The 26,668-nt window shown below is 36.8% G+C and overlaps 1 protein-coding gene across 4 annotated transcripts in view; it reads right to left on the reverse strand.

Annotated features, from left to right (window-relative positions):
• Window positions 1–483: 483 nt before the first annotated feature.
• alpha-Catr (alpha-catenin related) overlaps window positions 484–26,668 on the reverse strand; it is a 78,945-nt gene continuing 52,760 nt past the window's right edge. For 2 of the 4 annotated variants that reach the window (XM_076623523.1, XM_076623524.1), the window contains exons 4-12: window positions 23,572–23,814; window positions 20,923–21,186; window positions 19,989–20,240; window positions 19,544–19,703; window positions 19,242–19,360; window positions 18,778–19,107; window positions 15,408–15,614; window positions 14,530–14,692; window positions 484–12,678 (exon numbers count right to left, since the gene is read on the reverse strand). In XM_076623523.1, the coding sequence (XP_076479638.1) occupies window positions 12,302–12,678; window positions 14,530–14,692; window positions 15,408–15,614; window positions 18,778–19,107; window positions 19,242–19,360; window positions 19,544–19,703; window positions 19,989–20,240; window positions 20,923–21,186; window positions 23,572–23,814 (2,115 nt within the window). In that variant the 3' untranslated portion in view covers window positions 484–12,301. Of the gene's footprint in view, window positions 12,679–14,201; window positions 14,693–15,407; window positions 15,615–18,777; window positions 19,108–19,241; window positions 19,361–19,543; window positions 19,704–19,988; window positions 20,241–20,922; window positions 21,187–23,571; window positions 23,815–26,668 lie in introns of all 4 variants that reach the window. The other 2 variants (XM_033348475.2, XM_033348478.2) reach the window with 2 other exon arrangements.

The raw sequence follows: 26,668 nt of genomic DNA on the forward strand, positions 1-26,668 counted from the left end.
ACTAGTGAAAAAACATAAATTGTTTAAAAGTTTAAATAAATATTACAGATAAATTGTTCTTTTTATTGTAATGATTACGGAAATGCCACTTTGAGATCATCTTGAAAATGATTATATAATACGATAAAAATGAGATTATTTATTGTAAAATAATTACATAAGATGTATTTAGAAAGAATTTCAACAAATCCGAATAGTTTAACAGCATTTTACAATCTTGTTATTTATTTTATGATTATTTCCTAATATAAAATGACTATTTTGACCGATAAGTCTTTTGCTCTCGAATTTTCTTAAAAAATGGCTCCGTTTTTAAAAATTTCAAAATGTTTCAAATATCTCTTATATAATTTTACTCTCTTAATACTTTTAAGTATTTACCAATTTTCTTGAACGTTTCTTAAATAACTTGTTCCTTAAACTTGCGAGAATTAGAAAGAATTTGAGGTTTATGGCTGTTGGAAGAATTTAAAATGATTAACGTTTTGTTAACTTATAAACCAAGTATATTTTAGTTATTCAATTCAATTTACAGGTTTACAATAATTGTACAATTGTACAATAAGTTTATAATTTTCTGTATAATAATTTGTGTAATTGTGTCAATTTAAATTAATTTGATTCCGTTACTCGACTAATGGAGCTAAAACAACTTCTCTCATGTGAAAATAACATAATTACAAAACTTATAAGTGCTCGTGATACGGCGCAGTGTTTTGCCGCTCATTTTTGAATTACCAATTCACTATTAATCATAAAATAGTAAGCACATGCTTTCCGGTCAACTCTATATGGAGTACGAAGTACGAATGCACATTTCCCCTGTCGCCATACATTCGCACGTTTCCCCACCATTAATCGTTAGAGGCAGTAATTCGTGAAGCCTATTTTTGTCTGAATTTTTCCCATGCTCGTTGACGATCTTCCTATTCATCTCTGATACCTTGAGATTCTTTCTATGTTGATGACGTTTCTGTGTTTTCTTAATCTATGCTTCAATAAAAGTAGAAAAATTCTTTTTTAAGAATATTTCTACTGTTTTTCGAAGGAACATGAAGGACGACAAATACTTATATAAAATAAAGTATGTATTACTTTATACTCTTGTATAGTAATATAGGAAGAAATATAGGTAAGAGGAATTTAATACTTTTCTATATGGAGTAACGAGATGCATCGACCAACGAATGAAGAAATGTAATTCTATTAAAAAAAAACATTGTCCTCCATGTATTCACCTGCAAAGACACTAATAACATCAAATTATGCCCTTTTCGGCGTCATTCAACTCTCGTTTGAAAGCTTCTTTCATACAGCAAACAATTTTGTAATAATTTGAAATTATGAAGTTAGGTGTTTTATTCTATTTAAGTCAGACCACCATACGTGCTAGGGAATAATTCTCTGTTTATTTATTAATATCACGTTATTTACTTTGATCTGACCGCGAAATGCAGATATATTGTCCATAATGTTAATGGAAAGCCAATGGAATTTTATCAATATTTTTCAAGAGAATGGTTCAAGTACCAGCCATGATTCTGTGACAAGTTTGGTTTTCGTGATAAGTAGAATACGATGCAAACGAAGAAAAATTTGATCTTGAATTTCAAGAAATTTTTTTCAACAGATTCTCACCGACCCGAAGGTGTAGAAGTGGCCTATGCCAGTGACGATAAAATATATTATTTTCTACTGTACGTTTTTCTAAAAATGTATTGTAATTTACTTATTTGTGAAACCTAGATATTTCTATTTAGAAGATAACAAGATGAGGCGTAGAATATCATTCTTTTATTTTTTATTCCATCTAGAAATTTTGGGAATTATCGATAGATCTGACATATACAATGCTTTTTCGTATCCCGCATTTTGTGAGTCATCTGATCCTCTTACCATTATTTTATCTCGAACTCATAATTATTATCTTTATGTTTTTTTGTATATTAATCAATTTTTTTTAAGTAGAATTAAATTATGACACGGATATTAAATTTCTAAGCACGGGTATCCATCATAATTTTTGCGTATATATTTCTCACTAATTCAAAGCTTGATTAAGGAAGCTTTCAATTTTTTGGTTACAATTATTTATTTTCAGTTGTCCTCTGCGGCTTCAATACATGAAATACTTGATATACAATAATCCAATATACAATGATTCAATAATGTTCATTAAATACGAAGTACGAAACCTATCTACGCTAAATTCATCTACGATCGATATCGTATCTTTTGCCGTATATCGTCGATATAAATGAAACGTTCGGTAATAAATTATCGCAGGTAGGTAAGCGTTTTTTTCTTTTAATTCTCAATATTCTTTCTCATTCTCTCTCTCTCTCTCTCTTTCTTTCTCTCATTCTCAACTATTACGCAATTTCACACATAGCAGCTTAAAGCGTAAAACCGAACCTACCATGGATAAAACGAACTTCCTTCTATTAAAAAAATCTACAATAGAAATCTCATATCTCAAATCTTGCGGCTGTTTCTCCGACCGCTCGCGTTCTTATTACAAATTAATCTTTCAACAAGGAAACATTAAGCATCGTTGGGAAGACCGTATGAACTACGAAGGCGTGTGTTCAGACGAAATTATACGAAATATTCTATAATTCGCAAGTTTTCGTCGTCTTTGAACGATCTATTTCGCTAAGAAGTCACGGCAAAGAACGAAACGAATGCGATGCCGTTTGAAAAATTTACCCCACATCGTGCTAGGGCCATTTTATTTCTTTCTTTGTATTTTTTCTTTTTTTGTTTTTTGTTTTGGTGACAATCACAGCCCCACGTTGAACAGTCGAATGAGGAGAAGAGAAAGAAATTAGTGGCAGAATCGATAATACCTGTTTTTTAATGGCATTCGATTTCTCACCCCTGCTAATTTAATAATCGAACCGAACCGTATAATTCAGTGATCGAACGATCACATTATTATAGGTTCTTAAATTCCTGATGCGATGAATCGTTAGAACTGGGAAAATTAACTGTTAAATGAGCTCGATCCATTATTTCTTTAATCTATTTTAGAATCAAGTTGGAATATTCTATTCGCACTAAATAAACGATACAGATTCTTACTATTCGACTCTCACCGCAGACTATACAGAGACGAACTGGAAGAACGGTAGATAATATCGATTGAAAGAAGTAATTGAAATAATATTATATTTATATCATATCTTCGTTGTTGTTAGTGACAGAAATATTATTCTTTTCACTTTCTTCAAATAAAATATAGAGAATAAACTGTATGAAAATATGAATATTTAGTCATTCGGTTAAATCTTCCTAATAAATTGAACGCTGGAAGTTTTACTATATATCTGTAAAAGAAGAAAAGACTGTTAATTAATTGTAAGTAAACTAAACATCAGCTGTTTCGTGTAGGCAACAAATGAATCAATTTGACAACTTCCCCTTGTCTCTGTTTCCTCTAATTATTTCTTCGTCCACCCCTGAATCAAAATGATCAAAAATTCACTTCGTCGACGTAAGATCAGAGATTCACTCGCGACACATAGGATTACGACACCCCGCTTAAAGATATACACAGGTATAGATATCAAAAAGAAAGATTCTTCATGAAAAAAGTTGTCGAAACATAAGTTTATCCTTTTTCTTTCTGAAATGGGTGATCAGATTCGTCACGAGTTGGGGTGAAAACAACGGCGTGCCCTCTTCGATTCTTCGTTACCCTTTCAACATATGCGATTTGCGCGAATGCTTGACGTTAGATTGTCATATAAACGTTCAAATGCATGTGGTTTTCTTCTTGTATTTGAACACGATCGAGTAGAAAAATGGCACAAAAAAAATGGAAACTTAAAAAGTTAAAATAGCGAATGTAGTAAATTATTTCTATATAACAAAAGAAAAAGAAGTGATACGTAGTTGCAATTTATTAAAAAATGGCATAAGTTTCCGTTGAAACATATATCGGAATAACACACGACCCGAGTTACATGTAATTTTTAAATATTATCACCGCTTGCCGCGATTAACGTTATATACGCTTGTTGAGGGGCTCGAAGTGGACACTCGGTACGAAAATGATTAGACAAATATTGAAACATCCGAAAAATACGTCACACGATTTTTTTCTTTGTTGTTAAAGACGTTACAGAGAGAGAAGAGATTTTATACGACTACGGCTTTGTGCACATTTACTTCGTGTTCTCAATTAACCGTTTAGTGGATACTGAAGTTTTGTCAATTCCGAGAGAAGTAACGTTAACAGCTACGTATACATATACATATACATATACGTATATTTTTTATTTTTTGTATTTCTTTTCCTTTTGTAAATCGTGTTGCGCAACACATGTTCGACGACTTTAATCGCAGAAATTGCAATTGTGTTTTAACATCGATCAGTCGCAATAATAAAATGTAGAAAAATCTATATTTTATTTTCTCGCACTGAGTCCACGCGTTGTATAATAATACCTTTGCTCTTTTTTCTTTAAACTTTAAATAATTATGCATAAAAGTGAATAAAAGTAAAGCGTACGACTTATTTTTGGCGTGTTTGCGCGAGCGTTTTTTCTTTTTCCTTTTTCTCTTTCAATTATAGATTAAGAATCAAATCTGTTGAGATACATCAAGTAAAGACAGATTTAGCTACCGAACGAACTCTATTCAATAATCTATCGATGTTTTTTTGTAGATATATTAATTACTATAAGCTCATAATATACACGTATAGTATATATACTTGAAGAGAGCTCTCGAGTAATTTTATGAAATACGTTATACAAAAAGTTACAATTAAAAAGAGAGGATCGAATAGTATGTCTTATTTACTTCTTTTTCTTTACATTAATTAATGTCCGCGTTACTGATATATTATCTTTTTATGGTTACAATGTACGGTCAAAAATTTAGTAGTATCTGGTATGTAGTTTTTTATGTGGGAAGTTGCAAGTGAGCGAGAAGCAAATTTCAGAAATTAAAAAGTTAGCGTTGTTGGCGCAACATCACCGATTCTCTTTCTTTTCACCTCCCTCCCTTTTTTTTAAAAGACTATGAACTATATTTCAACATTTTTTCTGAATTCTTATTAATACATTAACATACTGACAATTATGATGGAACGATAGCTATAGTTATACCTGGTTTATATGTATATCGAATTATTTAGAACAAAAATTATTTCTATAATACTAAAGTGATACCTATACATTTAAATTTATCTTTTTTATTAGACATTTAATATATCAATTGTTATATTCTATGTTGGTTTAAAAGACTATTTTGTACTTTGTTATAAAATTACGTGAAGCTCTTTTACATTGTTCTATTGTAATATTCAAACTATTAAAACTCCAATTAAAAGAAACACGTTTGTCATATTTGTACTCACTGTTCAAAGAAAACTATCAAATATTATTAAATGCTCACAAAAATAATAGTCAAATCATATATTACATTTCTTCACATTTTTTCATATAGTTCATAATTTCTTAAGGAAGGAGAAAGAAATAGTACGATCGTCGCATCAATAACACTGACTTTACTTTCACGTCGTTTACGATCAAGCAATCGTTCGACTCGACAAAGATTGTCTTATTCGACCAGGAAAATATAAAAAATTCCTGGGGAGTCTTAGATCGTTTACGATCTAAACACCGTTCGGAAATTCAATTACGTTGCGATTGAATAACGTCAAAAAATATAGACATGCTCCTGTTATCAGGTGCGCACGTTCTACTAGAATCTCAAACATTTGCTAGAACAAACGTGAAAGTAATTACCCGAAATTATTGTCATCGATATTTATCTAAAATCTGACTAACGTAGGACCAACAGATCAGAATGACTGATGTACGAAGCATGATATCTACATCGTCTGCTCGATCGTTAAAAAATGGAAAGACTAAGATTGTAGAATCGATTGTTCGCATTTAAATGCGATTGTCTAGTAACCTAGTGACTTTTGTATTAATAATTATTTAAATGTTTACTTGGTTAATAATTTGGATGCAACCGTGATCGATCGAATACTCGGAGAATGATATACCGGTTGTCCAGAAAGCTTGTAATCGTCTCCTTCAGTTGGAGTTTTAATACATCGAAATGAGTAAGAAAATGTTTTTTATTTCTTTAAAAATCGGCACGATCTTTCCGAACAAACAAAACATACAACGTAGATTTGAGTCAAGAATACGCTAACGGACAAATTTATGGAAAATAGATTCAAATAAAAATAAAAGATCTCAAGGAATTTATAAAATAGAAAATTGTGCGATAAATTAGGTATAAATGGACAACTTTTACCTGTTATTTTTTTAGAGTTATACTAATGGATCGATTAATTGAAAAGATGAAAAAAAAAGAACAAGGAGAACAACAACAACTCGGACAAGAAATACATGCGAATATCTGATCGTTCACTTTTTAAATCTACGAATCACGTTTTTCTTCGTTTCAGATGCTTGTCACAAGGCTACTTGGTTTTCTCATACCGGCTTTCACTCATATTATCTTTCAGTTTCTTTTTTCGTTTTTCGTTTTCTTTTCAAAAAAAAAACAGGACACAATGAAATATCAATCATTGATAATATTACACCAGAGGCACGAAATAGTCCAACTAACAGCAATCATCGGTATTTAGTATTTAGTATTCACGTAATGATACATATTATGCGTATTATGTATATATAAATGGACATTAAAATTTTCGCTATGTACATCGTTCGTTGCCAGTTTTATATTCTGTTTTCCTGTTTTTGTCGAGAGCATAAAACAGTTACAAAACGAACGTTGTACAGGATATAAATAAGTACATATGTATGTATTTTGCGTATACAGACGTAACACGCACGTGTGTGGTTTCCAGTAAAAACGTGTTAACATTTAGAAGAAGATAGGCACAATCGATGGGAACGATGAGCTCCTGGAAAATGTGTCTCGCGCGTTGCTTCGTGTGACAATCGTTGTTTTCGTCAACGAATTCGATCGAATCAAATCTAATGACGATTAACGAATACCTCGTTTCTTCTTTCCTATCAGCTTTTCTCGCCGATTTTTTATTTTTTTCTAAGATGTTGAATTCATTTTAATTTACATATATGCCGACAAATTGGGATTGATCAATGATCGAAACGCAGATAACACCTAAATACAATATCGTTTATCCACGAGTAGAAACTTTTCCTTCTTAGGGAGGTATCTAAGCTACGAATTGAGGTAGAATTACATATGGATACATATAATAGAATTACAAATTCGAGACAATGTATAAGTACACGGAGGTGGGGAGAGAGAGAGACTAACGAGACGTTCGAACAGCGATGAACGAAAAGTGTTCGTCAATTGTTTCTGGAATACGAATGCCAAGCTTCTGGAATATACCATAGTGTCACGACTGTGAATGCTAGCCATACAATCATTATTGTTGCTGTTAATATACTTAACGATATTATCGATACACGTTACACTTATCAACTGACCTCTATACAACAACTAGAATTTCGATCAACTATATATTTACTATCACCATTGGTATTAATGTTAATATACGAACTCCACTTCAGATAGGAAACAACGAAGCCGATCCAACGCAAAACTGTGCTATCAGATCTCGAATGAACGCACTATCGAAGATCATCGTTTCGAATAATCTTAATGTAGAAACCGAATTCACGAGAGATAAAGATGTATTTATATTCTGAAATCTGTTGGATTTCTAATAGAAACACAATAGAAGTATAGAGAGAGAGATACAAGGTATATGTATACGTATAACGAAAGTTGTAGAAATGGCAATTGGGATGGTCTTTAGTTGGGATAATTCGGCTAGAGATGGACGTTGCCCAGAAGAGATAGACCGCAGATGACTTTGCAGATTCGCAACTAAAGAAGTAAAGACAGAAATTCGTTTCGTCCTCTAAATATTTTGGATACCTTTGCATATTTTCTTCGCGCAAAACGTATGGATCCAATGTCGCGTCTAAGTTCAATTCTACTTGTGAAAGATTAGTGTGCGTGAAACATTCCTTGGATAGTATGGACTACAACATTCGTTCGAACTTTAAAGATATAACTAACGGTGGAATTATTTGAAAAGATTCAGATCAAAATTGAAATGCTTTCCTTGAAAGCCTTGTATGTACGGTAACTCGATCGACAAAACACCTTCATGCCGAAGGGAAAGTTTGGTTTCCTCGACCTGAGACCTGAGACCTGAGACCTGACGATAGAGCTCCGAAAATAGTTTCTGATTATTAACGATATCTATGATTCACACTAACTTGATTCGGTAATGAGATGATCAACTGAACGCTTACGCGGAAACTCGCTTCTCGGTTTCCCCTTATAAAATATTTGTGCTGTTTTATAGAAAAGAAACTTAAGCTTACCCCCTTAACAACTGATCGAGCTCTATCATTATCATATACTCTAAAAGACCGCGGATAAAGTATGATACAGAGTTTGTACAAACGCGTCGCGTACGTGTGTTACAACTTATAACAAGTCGGTTATTATATTCCTGCGAGGTTACGCGTACGCAATACGAGAACGCGGATTTGCGTAATTACACCCTAGGAACATCTCGAGGATCTATCAACGAATTCTCATCGATCGGAGGCTTCGTCGATATCGCATGCGTCTCGTTCGCCTACGATCGATCGTTCGCAACGTTACATCGATCATATTTTCAATCTCTTTTGATCGGTGAAGTAAAGTCGATCGATATTTCCGTAAAGAGAGTACATTAATATCGTTTCAAATTATCGCGATTACATTCGTATCTGGAATATAGCACGACTTTGCATCATCGACATCTACGACCCGTTTCTCTTCATAAACTCCTATGATCGGTCACATTCTTTGTGCCAACTCTGTATACTACATACAGAATCGATCTTCTATATATATATATATTTGTAAGTACGAGAAATGCATGACTGGTCGACATTTAGCTCGCGTATAACTTATGGCTCTATGTACAATCGATTTTTACGTTTCAGTCGTCTGTCGAATGCAACGTTACTAATGCTAATGTTAATCGTCAAAGTCGTTACTTCCGTGGCAGAACGACTGGTTCATTTTTAAATCTCTTTGGGCTTGGCTTCGTCTGGTTCGTTGAGAGGAAGCTCGTTTAACGTCATTCTGTGGTCTGTATTTACGAATACGCATAGAGATTGGCGGAAAATGACGGGAATGGGCTCTGACTGTTAATCGGATCCAATGAAACAGAGCAACGATTCGTGCTCGTGTCTTCCGATTTCTAATGTTGACTTTCATAGCGTACAAAGAACGCATGGGACGATATGTCGGATCAATATTTATATTATATTTTTATCAATGTGGATAGAAATTTGTTGAACCGTCAACTGATGAAATAAAAAAACGTAGGGAACGTTGCTCGTGCACAGTCATCGATCGCGATGATTCTTCTCCATTTCGGTCCGCGTCAGGTCAAACCCCAAAGTCAGACCCCAAAGTCGAATCTTGATTATTTTCCGTTTCTCCGACGAGAGGGAATGAACAGACGTTTCGTCAGCGGTTTCAAAGACGACTCTGCGTGGAAGTGTTACAATTACGAGCACGATTTTCATTTTCATTCGTCGAGGCGGTTGGCTTGACTCGACTCGGCCTGATCAAATGTTAATTTCAACACGAAACACGCGTTTTTGGAAGAATGAAGAAATACGTTGACGCATATAGGGTTTGATCGAGTGGAGCAATCGATTCGTTTTAAGTTAACGGAGCTCGAGCCACGAGATTTCGGTTATCGTGCGCGTCTAACGGTGTCTTTGCCACAAAGTACGTCCCTGACCGCCCTGCTGCCGCCCCCAGGTCACCCTCGATAACCATCTCCTGCCCCATCATTTAAGCTGTGCTCTTGTTCTCGTGATTTCATCATTCACAAAATCTGTAGCCTACATCCGATAGTCAATTATTAAATTATCTGTTATTCGAGAGTGTAAAAAGCAAAAGTCTCGGATCATGAAACGAATAGTGTTCGTTCTCGCGCGATATCTCTTTGCGTGGAATTTGATTACCCTGAGTTATTTTTAATCGAAGCTTTTAGCGTGTCAAATGTCCGAAGTTGAGGAGAATACCTTTATACATATGTAGAAGGAAGTGATTTGAATTTAAAGCATAAAAAACAATCTCTTTGTGAAATTAATCCTCTATAACTTGAAAGTAATTTATGTTTAGTAACATCATATCGTCTTGATCTGACGACTATTGTTATAAATAAAAATAACGCCGAACGAATATTTGGTATAGTATTATAATATAAAATCGTAGAGGTTTGCGTTCTCCTTAGCTTCCTAGTGCGACGGTGCAAAAAGTTTGAAAATTCAAAGAATCAGATTCCAGGCTTCGTCACGCATAGCCATTGTTCAGGTAACAAGCGAGACTGTTTGTCTATCGAAGCGTTTAATACCTTGCCATACGTTAATTGGCGAGATATTATTTAACTGCTGAACATCAAAAGCGAATCTTGAGAAGCGTAATGCCTCGCAGCACGTTGCGTTAACGATGAAAGATACATGACGTGACGTAACGTAACGAAGAGAGAAAGTGGGGAAATTTGTTGAAAAATCAGTTGGTGAGACGCGTAAGCGGATGTTTAAAAGACATTTCGATCGAGTTTATTGTCGTTGCACCAACTTTTCTACATGGAAGAACGAGTTTCTTTCGTTTTAGAATTTTCTTTTTTTGCATTGGAGTCGTTCAGAAATTCTCGAACGAAGAGACAGAGAGATGATTAAAGTCAGTGCAGCAAAAGACAAAACAACTTGTTAACGATGAAACGTGCTGCGTTGAAATGTTTGCTTCGCTGCCACCTGAATTACACGTATGTATATCGTTCGATATATCACGCGGAAAGTTGAATGGATTTTAAAACAGCGGCAGCAACAGCAACATATATTACAATAGAGGCACGCATACTGTCACGGACGAAGGGAACAAGTTACCTACGCAGATCGTTGTTTCGGCGAAAGGACTTTTCGAACAAAAGCCGCGTAAAGTGGCTTCTGTCAACGGCGTTAATTATTTCAAACAGTTTTACCGTTCGCTCATCGGACGTCGATTTTTCTGATATGGCTGCATTATTGCCGCTGTGAACATTGAATTTCATCGCACAACTCGACGATGCTTTAGATTCTAAATCGCTCGTCTTGTTCGTTTTATTCATAGATACATTGCAGGATAAAATTTACCGCATGATGAAATTCTAAAGAAGAGAGTAAAAAAGGTACAGGAAAAATTGTTCGTTTCGAGTGACGTTCAGTTTACGTTCCGTTCAGCCGTAAATGGGTCGTGTTCGGAGCAAACACGATTTTAAACGTACGCGTCGAAACACGTTTAAGATAATTTTATGCGATTACATGAAAATTTTGGAAAATAGAAATAGCCGTTACTTTTCCAAGGAAAAAACTTTTTCGTATATCTTTTAAAATGCCAACGAATGCGCTTTAACGTTCTTTGTGTTCTTGATTCTTTGCACGGTTTGACGCGTGCGTTTTTTTGTGCCAAAGCGTACCTAAATTTCTCATGATTCTCTATTGGTTCCTGTCATGCGTTTCATGGCAGTCACGCGAAGCGACACGGAACCGTTTCTCGAACGGAAAACCCGTTTCATTTTCTATATTGAGCAACGCAAAAATTACGCGTGTACCGTGGCTAATCGGTGGAATACATGTAGCTTGTGCTCGAAGCAAATTACGATTGAGAAACGTACACGTCGATAATCTAAATTCTAAATTTTCTCTTTAAAAAGCAAACGCGCTTTCAAAGTCCACTCGTCGGATGCAAATACAATGTGCTCGTAAGAAATTACACGGTCAGCTTATCTCCTAGATAATCCTTAGTTAATCAAGGAACCGGTCGATTGGTAATTTTGGATAGCACCGGTAAAATTTGAAATAAGATTGAATTCCTTCCATTCGTTAATCGAAACCTGTAACTTGTAACGAAGGTTTCATCGAACTTTATCGTTCGTTTCGGCCAACTTTTCGGAAGGACGATTCGACCACATTCGTTTGTTCGATATTCGTTCCTCGACGTGATTCGATGAACGTCTGTTATTTGTTAAAAATTGTAGACTAGAATAATCGCGTGTGTTCGAAAAATATTAGTTTGAAAACATTCTGTTCTTTCGATGGGATTTCTCGGATCTATTTGTAATATTTTGCTACGACATGACTTTAGATAAACATATTTTTTAACAAGTAGAAGATAATTATTCAAACGTATAGAATTTTTTAAATTCGGCATTTCTCTCGACGAAATTGACATTTCGATGCTACGTGTATCATTCGCGAAATAAGGCTTAATGAATAAGAAACTTTGGGAACCGAATAAACATAAACGATTGGTTGGTACGATTGGAAATCCCGTCGAAAATCTGTAAGATTCCGTTGGGATCTCGAAGGGAATCGAGGGAGCCCGACGTGTACGTTTCGATGGGGCAGGCGAGGGTTCTTCCTAGAAAAGTAGAAAGGAAACCCGAGTGCGGCGAGCGTCCCCCTTGGCCCGTCGGGCCATCCCAAACTGTCAGACGGACGGGTCGCTGCCGGGGGCGGAGCCCGTCTTGCTGCCGTCGACACCAGCACCGCCACCGTCGCCATCGGCGCCTGCACCCTCTCCGCCCCTGTACGGCGAGCCGCCGGCCCCACGCGCCGACAGACCTCGGAAATCCAGGTTGTACTGAAAAATAGATCCAAAACTACAGATTATCCACTCTGTACATTTTTTCTTCCTCTCCGTCGATTCTTCCTGATCACGGAGATAAGCATTGGACTAGCTTCTCGATCGATACGTCGGACCAAAAGTACTTTGGCAATATACTCTTTAATTATCCTCGCGCATCTATTTATCGCAGACATTCACAGACATTCGCAGACATACAAAGTGTATTTATTGCGCCACCTCTCGTCTATGATCTTCAAGTCGATATATATATACGTATCTATACGTGTAAGAACAATTAGAAATACGTTGTTCGGTAAGATTCTTGTTCCTCATTGTTAATGGAATGTCATATCTACGCCAATTGAGCGCATAGATGTTTAAAATGTTGACTTAAAGCCTTTTGACTTAAACGTAAAAGAATAATCAAGATATCGACTCGCAACAAAAAGGTTCGTAAGACGATAACAGCTGGCCGGTTTTTATTCGTTCGTTTTAATCACATGTAAATTCAAAATACTTTCGTCCAGCGTATCGATATTCCATTTAATGATCGTTCGAAGTGTTTTAGTTGCAAATGGGTTCGTTAGCGGTCGTAATTGTTAATGATGCACTGCGATCATGAAGAATGAATCGTTATTTGTTTCTAAAAAGTTGGTGATTTGGAAAAGTCGGAGGCCGTTATGACAAATTGTTACTCTAATGAAAATTGTGTCAATTAATTTGGTATGTAAAAAACAAGCGTTATATTTTGCAGTTTATGGCGTGTCAGATATGATATCGATAGAGAAAGAAGAAATAATGAATTCTGTTACACGGTGAAATATGGTATTTCATCCATTTCTGTAAAGATGGCTGAAAACAGGAAACTAGATTGATTAAAAGTTCCTCTTCGTACCGTGGACTATGTCGAATCGATATTCGACGGTGTCACTGTGTAACTTGTCGATCGAAGCGAAGCTGTTCAAAAATTGGACCATGAAAAAAACGTCTGCAAAGTACAATAAGAAAAACGAGAAATCGAGTCAACTTATTAGGGCAATAAAACAAAGCCTACGCGTAAAATGCATCGTATAAGAAAAAGCGGCACCGGGAAGGGGGAAGGGGAACGCGTTTGTCGAACACGAATGATGCGAAAACGATCGATCGTACTAGATAGAAGATGGAACAATTGGATCGTTAGGTTAACGGTATTGCAATGTCATATCGCGTTAGATATTTTACTGTTTCATAGAAAAATTTTGATCTATTACTTCGAGGACTAAATTCGAGGTGTTAAACTAATCGGAAATTACTGTTATTTTAACTTCATGGAAACCGTGAAATTCGATTAACCTATTTCCCGAGCAGGGTGTACATAATATTCGAAGCTCGAAATGGAAAAGTTCTTCGATCGATCGTAATTCGATCATTGGCGTTCGCTCGAATAGATAGCAACGAGGCGAGAAGCAGACTGACAATAAGCGAGAAAGCGAAAGGAAAAAGAATGAAAACAGAAAACGGAAAACGGAAAACTCAATGGGTGGAAACCAAAATCGAACCTGTGTACAACAGAAAGAACAGCGCTTCTGTAGCTGTGCGTGAAGAACACGTGCGACCTTCGGGGTGCGAACGAAAGTCTGTGTTATCTCGGCAAGGTGGCGGCGTGTCTTAGGTGCTGCAGCTGTGCCTGTTGTAGCTGCAGCTGCAGCAGCTGTAGATTCTGTAGGCAATACGGAGCCTGCGGCCCGCAAGTGGAAGTCGTGATGGGTGTCGAGTATGGAAGGACCGATGGATGAACGAAGGATGCGGAATTGCGTGTAGCAGTACTGGTAGAGGTGGTATTTGGCAGGGTGTTGTAGTTGAAGAGTGGAAAGCCCAGATTCGCACCTCTTAGAATGTTGTGTAACTGGGCCGAAGTTAACGGATAAGGTTGTACGTAGGGACTGGTGGATGGTAACAATTGCGGACTAACTGGATACAAGCAATCCTCTTCAGCTAGGCCAGGTATCGTCGGACTGAGCTCCATGTACTGCGGCATCGTGACATTGTGCTATTCGACGAATGCATGGAAGGATACATAGAACATACTTTACTGCGTCGCTTACTATATATATGTATATTATAATACTGTGTATTTCGTTTGTGCGAATATTTACTTTAGCTTTGTTTTGCTTCCCAAGCAAATAAATTTAAAATCTGACAAGTAATAATTATATCGGAAATACACAAGGAATATAAACTGGAAAATTTTCTGATAGGAACAAACGAGGTGTAAATAAATTGTTTTTGTTGTTTCTCCTTGTTTGAATCCTCGTGCGAAATGCTCCGCGTTAAGCGAATATAGTTAAAAAGGCAAGTATTACACAGAAATATCTTCTCGTAACTTTACAGTATTACATGACATAACAGCTAAACAATTATGTAAAAATGAAAACATATCACTTTCGCTATCGCAAAGCTAGCTACAATAAAAATACTGTCCAGTCTTTTGTTCCTTCGTTCAACGAGCTATTTCTACAATTTTAATCAAACAAAATACCTCCTACAAGTGCGAGGGAACGGTTAAGACTGAACACACACATACGTATCTCGTTCTCGAACCAAAAAATAAACGGAGAAAAAAGAAAAAGAAAAGATGGAAAGTGAGGGAAATACTAAACAAAAGATAAAAATGTAACGTGACTAAAAGGGTCAATTGGTGTGGTTGACGCTAAAATTTTGCTTGTGCATAGTATAAGATGAAATAACACGCGAGCGTATCTTACCTTTGTGGCGCAGACGAAACACGTGGTCACCACTTTCGAAATCACGTTCATTAAATTTTTTGTCTCTTGTATCACGTTATCGACTTTGGTAAAAGTGGCGGCTTTTCCAACGGTGGGATTCTTCACGGTGAATTGAAGCTGCTGTACATACGTTGGCACACGATCAAGATTTTCCAAGAGTTCTTTCTTGTGCGGTCCGCCCGGTACCTGCACCCATGCACAACATCGTATACAATCTTACGTCTTCGTTCGTATCGCAAGGCAAACGTGATCGTGATTCGTTTCCAACGACTTGATCAGATATTTCAAATCTAGAAAATTCAGTTATACCGATGCTATGCGAATTTTCATCAAATTACAAATTTAGCAGATGTAACATCCTTTTTCGACTTTTATATTTGCCATATTAGCATGTTATGTATATCTATAATTCAATGTTGATCTAACTCGAAGCATGGGTAATGTCTTGAAGATAAGAGAAATGTTATACATATTTGTTATTTCTGTGCAAAATCTTCCTATGTTATCGAGAGCGCGTGATCGTTAATCAATTGTGGTTTTTTGTGTTGAAAATTTCTACAAAATATAGATTAGAGTCGTTTTTTAGTACCTAAACATTTTTGCGCAAAACACAAATTGATTGTATAGAATCGTATGAAAGACGATTCGATTAAACTATTATTTTTATATGTTTTCGCTATTTCATTACCAAAGAAACGATGCGATACGATACGATACGATACGATACGATCCAATCTCTGTTGGAGAATCGTTGAAAAACAATTACATTTGCCCTGCGATATCATCGTTTTACATTTGTAGCGTAAGTCGAATAAATCTTTAAAGCAATGCCTGATTCTATTTTTTATCGATTGACTAGTATAATAAATACTTTAAAATACGTATATCTCGGATATTTGTAAAAAGATTGCATCTAGTAAAGTTAACAAAAGAGATTTGCTATTCGTCCTAATAGAACACAATGCAACAAGTTTGAAAAAAGAACGTGTCAGTTGTTCGAGAACATTAGAGAGTGACTGTGTGAATGAAAGTGAATTAGTACAGACCTTGTTGTTTTTGCAAGCTTCTCGAATGACAATTCATTTTGAATCATAATTAAGATCAAGCCATACGCTTTTCTCAAACGATCGCAGCTAAAATGAACTTGAAATAAATAATTAGTCAAACGTATTTCTTTTTAAATTTGAGAATTTTTTCATAGAAAATTATTTCACGTACTCCTTTCGATTATAGAGTCTCGAAAGTGACGAAGAATGAGTGACTTCACGTGTCTTTATGCGAATAAAAGGCGTAGTAGTATTAAGTGATGCGTCTTTCAATTAGAAGCAAGTTACACGAGATTAAAATACTTTTTTATACGAGTATGTGTATTTTAATTTTAATTTTTTGTAGCGAACAAAGTAACAAAGTAACATCGCTCTATCGGGAGATCCCATGAAAATAGAATAAAATTTCATTTTAGCTGCCATTTAAGAATAAAGTGTAAACAAAAGGTCGAATCGGAAGCTGGCAAAAACTGAGACATAATAGTCATGCCCCAGATAGTGGAAGGAGGGGGACCACAATGCACATAGACGTCGTCCACAGACGGAAGCATTCCCGTAGCATCTAAAACACACCTTACTAATCGTACACAAAAAAGTCGTAAATGTACGTATACAAAATTGGTTTTACCCACAAAATAACGATCATAGTTGATTTGGTGGCATGAGACGTGAGAGATTCAACGGTATGTCTACATTTCAAAATGAGAGTCACGTTCCTGCTGCAGAACTTATACATACTTCGTTAATTACCAGCGTCTGAAAAAGTTCTGTCTATTGAACTGATTAATCTAAAGAACTCTTACTTTCTCAGCTGGAGCTTTCTTAACGAACGTAAAAACAAAACACGAAAAATATTATAAATGTAATCGTAGTTACATACACTTTCAAACAACGAGACTCGAATATACTTGCTCATTTCAAATCTCGATTGTATGAAACTTGACATTAAGAAGAATACTTATCTACCGATGCGACAATGATCGTATAGCTACTTTCAATATCAATCCGTAACGGTATAAACACGCGAGCTATAGAAATTATTTCCGATTACCAAATTGGGAACAACGTAATCGTTTGATTGCCTAGCGAAAATTACTTTACCGCCATGTAAGTCACTATGAAAAATGCAACGTCGTTCCTCGTAACGTGCTTTCTTTGTCAGAGAACGAACAAAAGCAATGTATGAGGTACAAGTATACTACGTCATTCGAGAAAAACGATTGTTTGGGATAAATCATACCAGGTATCATCGCACGATCTTGCATAGCACAGTACTGTTGCGTATAGTAAAGTAATAGAACAATAAAAAGATAGTGTGTAGTGATGTAAAGAGAAACACGGAAACACTTAACAGCAACTGATGAACAATGAGTTCGCAGAAAAATGAGCGGTATAATGCACGGGAAAACGATTTGTACAAGGCGAACGTGATCTCTATTAGCCCAACAAGGGTCTAAAGTAAAGAGAGAAAGAGTTACCTGGATGGAGGCATTCAAAGAGCGAGGGTCAAAAAAGGGTTTCATAATACAAGAATATATATTACAAGGTTAGCGTTTTTGTTGACTTTTGTTTCAAGAAAATATAGAAAGATTAAAATGGTTTTGGGTAACTATATATATTCGGCCTAGCTAGGAGGGTCGAAAGGGCAGCAAACGTGTTAATTCGAACATGTCTAATGCTAATAACTCACGGCCGAGCTACCCCCAATCCATTTCTAACATTATTCCGTATGTTATATTTTTCCCATTGATTAAAATGTTATTTATTCTTGAAAATATCGATCAGACACAAAAAGAGTACTTATACAAACGTATGATACACCGTGAAACAAAAAGAGGAATTCGTCTGGATTCGACGTAGCTCTAGCGTAGCAATTACATAAAAATGAAACTCAATTAGCGAAATCGAAGTAAAAATATTCCCAATATAGCAAGGATCAAAAAACTCGGAATCAAGTCCAGTATAGAATCCGTAATAATAATAATGATGATGATCATGAGAATAATAACAATAATGATAATAGTAAACAGTAATGATAACAAATAATAATAATAACAATAGTAATAATAATAACAATAATAATAACAATAGTAATAATAATAACAATAGTAATAATAATAATAATAAACAATGATAAAAGAGTATGATTATAAAGTAAGAGTGATGATGTACGTGTATACGTGTACGTATAGGTGTTTCCTGTACTCATACACGTATATACATAACATCTGAACATCAGACCAATTAAAAAATGTGTATCAGTTTTGCTCTGAGTTTACGCTGCCTTAGTAACTGATACATACCTGATAGCTGAATTGTCTCACAACCTTGTACAATCTGTTCGCCTCCTCGGCGAAATACTCAGCTTGGGTGAATAGATCTTGTGTAGTTTTCAACGCCCCTTCACCTCTGGTGAACTGGTACATCGAGAACGCCATCGAGGACATGTTCTTCGCGCGTTTCACGATGTCGTTGTTCTCTTCTAGGGCACTTCCACTTTCCTGCCATTTCTCTGTTTCCGCATCCATCTCCGAAGTGATCAGCTTCATCTCCAGACCTGCCTTTGCGATCTTAGCCTGCTCTTCGCTGTCCAATTTTACTGGTTTCAGTGGTTTGCTCGTTGTACCGTGTTTCTGAAATAAACAAAGATATTAATCTTGTCGGATGCAAATTCGAAATTATAGATATTCAGGAATATTAAATAATAATAATAATAAACTATATCGAGTCAACGATTCTAAACCATAATATGAACAAATTAACTTACTCCAGGCCGTGGTAAGGACATGTAAACTTGTTTTTCAGGTCGGTTTTGATTCAATTCGAGTACGTCTTTCGCCACGGTGGTCACATCAGTCATAAGCCATTGCCACATGTCGGCGAACACTGAAACACGTATCGGAATGAAATTCAGTATTTTTCTCCATGTCCTAGAGATTCTAGAAAAACGACAATGACTTTGGATTCAAGGAAGAGTTTCTAAATATATGTATCGTTACGGAAAAACAAAGAGTGGAGTGGAAATTCCTGAGCGGAATACTAGCGATTAATATGTTATGAGTAATCTACCTTCTAGGTTTTCCTTAGCGATTTTACTGGTAGGATGTCTCGCTAAAGTATATGCCGCTGTCACCACTTGGGGACCGTATATTCTCAGGTTAATTTCGGTAAACTTGGCTGAAACTTGCAACGATTCCGAGAGCGCAACGTGTCTCAGCATTTTGCACACCTATTAATCGATATGTTCGAAAACGTGAATTATAGATCGCTAATGATATCGTTTAGATTTCGATGGCATTTCAGAAAAAGACACTGCCGACGATGAAGATTAAACGAGCTTTACCGATTAGCTGATTTTCAAACACCTTTCATTTTTTGTTTAGTATTTGATCTCAAGATCGAAAAAGAGTAAATTTTCTAAAGAAAACTGTAGAAAAGCGAAAAGATTCGAAATCTAAAGTATGAGACTTTTTCAATGAAATATTCGATCTTGACGTCAGAATCGAATACTTACTTCGAGAATGTGTTCAATGTATTCGCGAAATTTTTCGTTGCTTTCTTGAAGAAGATATCTGTCATTGGCCAAAGCGACGTTCCTGATCGTTGAAACAAGTTCCTGACCCGCTTTAGTTACCTGTCCAAGATCGGCCGCTTGTTCCATCGTGGTCGTGCATAGCTGCTGGCGAAGATCCCTAGTGGTACGTAATACTCCTAAGACAGCTTGCTCCATCTCAGAACTTGGAGAACCACCGCCACCTTCGTAATTCTAGTACCAGATAATAATAGTAATAATAGTTTTACTATTTTTCTACTCCTTTGGTATACGTACAATTATGATTTTAGCAAAAGAAATTGTCTCTTTGGAGGTATTCGCGATTTTAATCAAATTCAAACATCATTACTACAAATCCACCACCGCAGTGTCTTGATACCTTCAGCGGTAGACTATTCCTTTCTTGATATATCTTTCTTTCATTCATATGATCGATAGAATGTAAGCGAGCATAAAATATTTCATTTAACGTAACCTAAAAATGGACGGTACGTGTTCAAAGTAATTACTAATTTCACGAGAATATGCGTCGCGATATTTCTCACAGTCAGCGACAAAAAGAAGTGTACCTTCTCTTTCTTTTTAAAGAGGGAATCGCTCGCATGCTCCCTCGTACCTATTCACCGGGGGTAGACTCTCGTAACTGTGATTCAGTTTAGCACGGTCTTTCATTCAGATTTATAGCGGAATGTCAGCCATTTTTCAGATTATTCTTCCACGGGAATGAATTAATCCGGTATTATATGAACTTTCTGTACCAAACCTTTTTCTCTCTAGCAAATCCACGACCATGACATCATTTTTTCCTTGTACTTTTAGGCGGAGGTAGATCAAAGAGACTTACAATTGGTAGTAAACTTTGAACAAGAGATCTGTTAAAAAAATTGACCCTTACCATACTGTTGCCGATTCGCAGGAGCGTGTTGAGTTCGAGTTGTGCTCGATCGCAAAGCAGAAGGATGTTTTCTCTGTGCTCGTGGGTCGTGTATGCGCTATCAGTGAAATCCTGCGTTCTCTCAATAACGGTATCTAGCGCGGCGGTGAGGGTCTCTCGACAACCTGGTCCTAGGAGAGTCATTCTTGTGGTTTCAACGAGTCTTTCGAAGTGTTTCAATGCGGAGAATGCCGTGCTACTGTCCCAATCCTCCTGCTGTGGACTCTGGAATCAGTCATCGATTCAGTAAAAGATTCTCTCTGTTCTTCCAGTAATATACGTACTATTTTCCATCTCTGGATTTACGTTAACGATAATTCAATCTTCGACGTACGCTATCGTTCGAAAGTTCTCAGTTTGTTTTAATATTCTTAATATTCAACACCTCTTTTAATAAACAATTACTACGCAAGTATGTAAATGTACATTAATACGACACAAACAACGCGGCGTTCGATTAACTTTATTATTACGGTATTCATGTTTGTTTTTTATTCATACGTTCGCGAATGTTGCTTTTAGAAATCGCTTAAAAAAAGAGAAAACATGCTTCGAGTTTAATTGCGCATGTAACAAACAGTTGCTATATTTACACAGGAGTATGACTTGTATATATGTACTTGCTGTTACTATGTAGTAGCAAGATATCATGCGAAGCTTTAATGGTACGCCATACCTAAATATACTCTTGCCCTAAGGTCAGCATAGATACGTGCAGTTGAACCGATTGCTTTTAAGCAAAGATAGAGAGCATTCGACTATGCAATATCTCGGTGGCGCCGATTAACTATGCATTCTTCTAGATAGCAATTACTCGCACTAGATCCTTGAACGTGACCGAGCACCTCTATCCGCATTTCTTTTTAAAGCTTAATAAAGCTTAATAAAACTTAAGCTTTAAAATCGGTCAATCTGGACGTTATACATTTTTCGCTGATACTTTAAGCTTTCATCCATCCTCTACTTAGCTCTTTTACGAATATCGTGCACTTTCTTCCAGCGAGAAGACGTTCGAAATACGTCAATACACGTATACCGTTTACGCGGTAAAATTGGAATTTTATCTTATTTTCGATGAAGAATGATAAAAGTTTTAGGTAAACCCTCTTATACATCGTGGTAAAACTTGCATGAGAGTTGGTCGGTGCTTTAACACCTTTTTCGGAATCAGCAGGTTTTGGTAAACTATGCTAATGTGTAGCTCTATCGTTTTGTGCGAGATATGTGTTTGGAGTCATTCGTGTGACTTTATTATTTTTATATATAAAAAAGGTTTCTCTTATCGTTTGTTTCTCCTGTATAAAATAATGTTCAACGTATTTTCTGCGGTTAAGGGTTGTCGTATTTACTATCAGCTTAATAGCAGAAAATAAATTTAACTCTCGAGGATTTAACCCTCGACGAAACAATTCCCTATTGTTTTATTGTCCCAATAGGGATGAGAAGATTTGGCCCGTCTTCCATATGTAACTGGCGAGAAATTGAAATTAATGCGCTACCTGCAATTTGGCACGTGCCGAAGAACGTACCACAACGTCGTTTACGATATTCACTTCAGCGTCGTTTGCTATGCACGGTTCTTATGTGTGGTACGATATCAATTCGCATCACTGTCAATTTACCGCATTAATTTCATGCTGAAGATGTTCCTTAAATTTCGAAAATGCCTCGACCGTTCATACAAAAGCATGTCCGCCGATCCGTCGATGGTGCCGATATATCGGGTCATACGTGAAGTTCAGAATGTTTGTAACTTTCTCCTATTTTATCGAATCCTATATTCTGAATACGAACGTATTGGGGAAACATTTCTGTACTACGAAATATACGAAGTTGCCGATAGTGATTTGTATTTTAATAAAAAAGATTTCTTTAAAATGTCATTAAAAAAAAAGTAATATTTAAGATTTCTATTTAAAATTTAAGATATTATTCCAAATTCCTGCATTAGCTAATACTTCCTTAAAATGAAAAAAACTTCTTTTTCTTTTTCTTTTTCTTCTTCTTTTTCAGAAATGAATTTAAATACGCGACGACCTTAGGAAGAGACCCCTCTGGTCCGACTTTGTACAGATTTCTTCTACTTACGAGAGAAATTTAAGCATGACCATCGCTACTTCGGTTTTTACAATTTCTGGCGAAGATAATAATTATTTCGTTGTTTTATCGCATACTATAAGATGGCCAAAGTTTGTCAAAGTCTCCAAAATTTTACTCGATCGTATATTATGTGTTAAACATGAGTTAGAATTTGGCAAACGAGAGCTCTTTGGATTCGTTCCAAACTTTCGAATGTATTTCACTATAAATGTTTCTATCTACGTCGTCGCATGTTGTTACATCAAATGTATATTTACGTTTATAGGTGATGAGGTATAACAACATTCGTGGTTTCGTGGCGTCAAAATTCCATGAATATATAATTGCGGTGCAACAAATCTTTGTCGAAACCGTATTAGCACGAATCTGTATCATATATGCATGCAACGAACCTTGACCTTGCTATGTGTTTATTTTTACAAATTTGTACGATCTTTATACGAACGTATTTCCATCTAAATATGTATACATTTCTCGATAAAAATAATTGTATATTAACTAATTGTTTACCTGGGAATTGGAATAAGACTGCGATTCACTGCAATCTAATACTCCGTCTTTGACCACGTAGTGTATCAAGTCCATGGCTCTTCGCATCTGACAGAAAACGGTGTCTCTGTTTTCTCTGGCAGATGGACATTCCGGATGCCTTAAGCAAGTTTTACTAGACGTGAGCAACATCATAGTGCTTCTCTCCAAAACTTGGCGAGCCGCAGCCATCTGTGCCCTTCGTCTCTCGTCTTTCAAGTCATTCTGGAATTTTGAAACGTTCCGCCCATTCATTCCTGTTCGACGTGTTGCTATTTACTTTGTATATCCGTAACATCGTGAACGTTATTCATATAATTAACGTGACTTTGTAACATCTAACGAACGAATGTCTTATTTAATAACAATTATTGGTACGATCCTATTATGATCATGTTGTAGTATCGTGGAAAGAATGTCTAAAAATGACCCGACGAAATATGTACAATGTTGCGAGAAAGCCTAAGTGCCGACAGACCAAAAGGGTCGGGAAACTTGAATGGGCCAAGCGGCCCATCAATATATCCTCGATCCTTCAATCAAATAGTTACTCGGAAGAAGGCGTACGTGACCATGATCGTGGACGGTTACGGAACATGTACGTGGAGGGGGTATGAAGAGACGACAAAGGGATGCTTGAGGGAGAAAGACGATTAATCGTCAGTTGTTAATTGAGAGTTTAGTTGCGAGGACTTAGCTGCGAGTCGTCAGTTGAGTGGTGAGAGTTGAGAGCAGAGGGTTGAGTCGAGGGAGAGTTGAGATTAATCATTAGTTGCCGAGTTATGAGTTGTTAATTGTTAGTTGTGAGTTGTGAATTATCAATTTAGTTGCTTAGTTATATCACATTACTGCATTAAGTTCACGTTAAATAACCATCGTTTCCTGTTTCAAGCACTGTAAATAGATCCATCTATCGATAAACTTATCATATAGAATCATGATTCACATTATGATCATGATAGGATGATAGATATGACATGTAACGCAAAGAACGAGATTCGTTACAGAATTTCGCTATTGTTGTAATTAAAAAAAAAACATGTACCGAAAATTTAAATTTTTAAATTTAATCGATATAAGCAAATGTATGTATATATATATATATATATATATATATGTCGGGTTTACATTAGAATTAGGGTTAGGGGCGTGAAACGAATCTTCGTTTGGGTTACACGTTGTCGTTATGCAATGGAGAAGACATTGACTAGTGCAAATACGATTATTATAGAACCGGACAAGTAACCGCGGTAGTTAGGTGCTCGAGAAACTAATGACAATGATCCTAGGTTCAATAACGAATCCGCGGTCGACGGGATGATAGATGAACGTACTCGCAAAATCTAAGTCGGGCGCGTAATATCCACTGGTCGTAAAGAGTTACTCCTTTCATCAATGAGATCGCGAGAAAGAATGCCTTTCCCGTCCCGATGATGCCACAGAGGAAAACTATAATGGGGTGTGTCTAAGGATACGAGATCATCGGATTCGTCGAGAAAAGCCTTCGTTCAGAAAGTAAGGGAAATTGGCGTTGCTGCTAATTGGTCAATCTCCATATCGGTGGTTAGAAAAGGATGTTAGCCGCCCTCGAGGGAAAGTTGCTAGTGGGAGACGCCACTAGTTGAAAAATATGTCTCCCCTATCTTCCCGTAGTTGGGACAAAGACTGTTTGTCTGTTTGAAGGACTTTAGTTAACTAAACCTTAAGATTTATAACGGGCTCTCGGGCTAGCCGAGCATGTCCTGCGGAGACGCATCGACATCTGGCAATCATCTTACTCGAAGAATAGGGTCTGCACGTGGCGAGCCACGGGACAGAAACCGTTGGAATGTTTATTGTCTCGTGTCGCCCCGAATATTTCTTTTAAGGAGAGCTATAGAATTACTCCATACCTTGTTAGGCAAAACGTTCATCCCGTGACCGCGGCTACGTTCGGCGACTGACTGTCGCCTCGAGCCCAAGCTCATTATCACGACTCTCGAACAATTACAATCGGGTTGAATAACTACAATTGTTCAATTACAGCTATAGTAGACTCTAGGTTACAATGTTGCGGGATTATCCAAAATTCCAAAGGCTCCGGTGTTCTTTCATCTCCGACATATATATATATGTCGGAGATAAGAGGACACCGGTGCCTTCCCTCTGAAACCTCGGGAAAATCCATAAAAACATTGCAATTAAAACCTACAGTTGTAATTAAACGGTTTGCCGTTATTCTACCCAATTGTATTTGTTTAAGACTTGTGACAATGAGCTTGGGCTCAAGGCGACAATTAGTCGCCGAACGTAGCCGCGGTCAACGGGACGAACTCTCCATCTAACAAAGGCATTGAGTAACCCTATAGCTCTCCTTTAAAGAAAGATTTGTAGCGACACGTGACAGTAAACATTCCAACGGTTTCTGTCCCGTAGCTCGCCACACGCAGATCCTATTCTCCGGGCAGGATGTTTACCAGATGCCGACTCGTCTCCGCAGTACGTGATCAGCTAGCCCGAGGACCGTTATAAACACTAATATCTAGTTACCTAAAATCCCTCAACAGATACACAGTCTTTGTCCCAGTTACAGGAAGACAGGAGAGACGTATTTTTCCACGAACGACGTCTCCCACTAGCAACCCTCCCTCAAGGGCGGCTAGCATCCTTTTCTAACTACCGATATGGAGATTGGCCAATTAGCAGCAACGTCAATTTCCCTTACTTTCCGAACGTAGGATGTCCCTGACGAATCCGGTGATCTCGTGTCCTTAGACACACCCTGTCATAGTTTTCCTCTGGGGTATCACCGGGACGGAAAGTCATTCTCTCTTGCGGTCTCATCGACAAAAAAGAGATTAACGCCAGCGACTATTAACACAGAATCCGACTTAGATCTTTGCGAGTGCGTACGGCTACCGTCCCGTTGTCCGCGGATTCGTTATTGAACCTAGGATCATTGTCATTAGTTTCTCGAGTATCTAATTAGCACGGTTACTTGTCCGGTTCTATGGTAATCGTATTTGCACTAGCCAATGTCTTCTCTATTGCATAACGACGACGTGTAATCCAAACGAAGATTCGCTTCACGCCCCTAACT

Source organism: Bombus vancouverensis, chromosome 12 (genome assembly GCF_051014615.1).
Source record: "Bombus vancouverensis nearcticus chromosome 12, iyBomVanc1_principal, whole genome shotgun sequence".
Classification (NCBI taxonomy): Eukaryota; Metazoa; Arthropoda; class Insecta; order Hymenoptera; family Apidae; genus Bombus; species Bombus vancouverensis.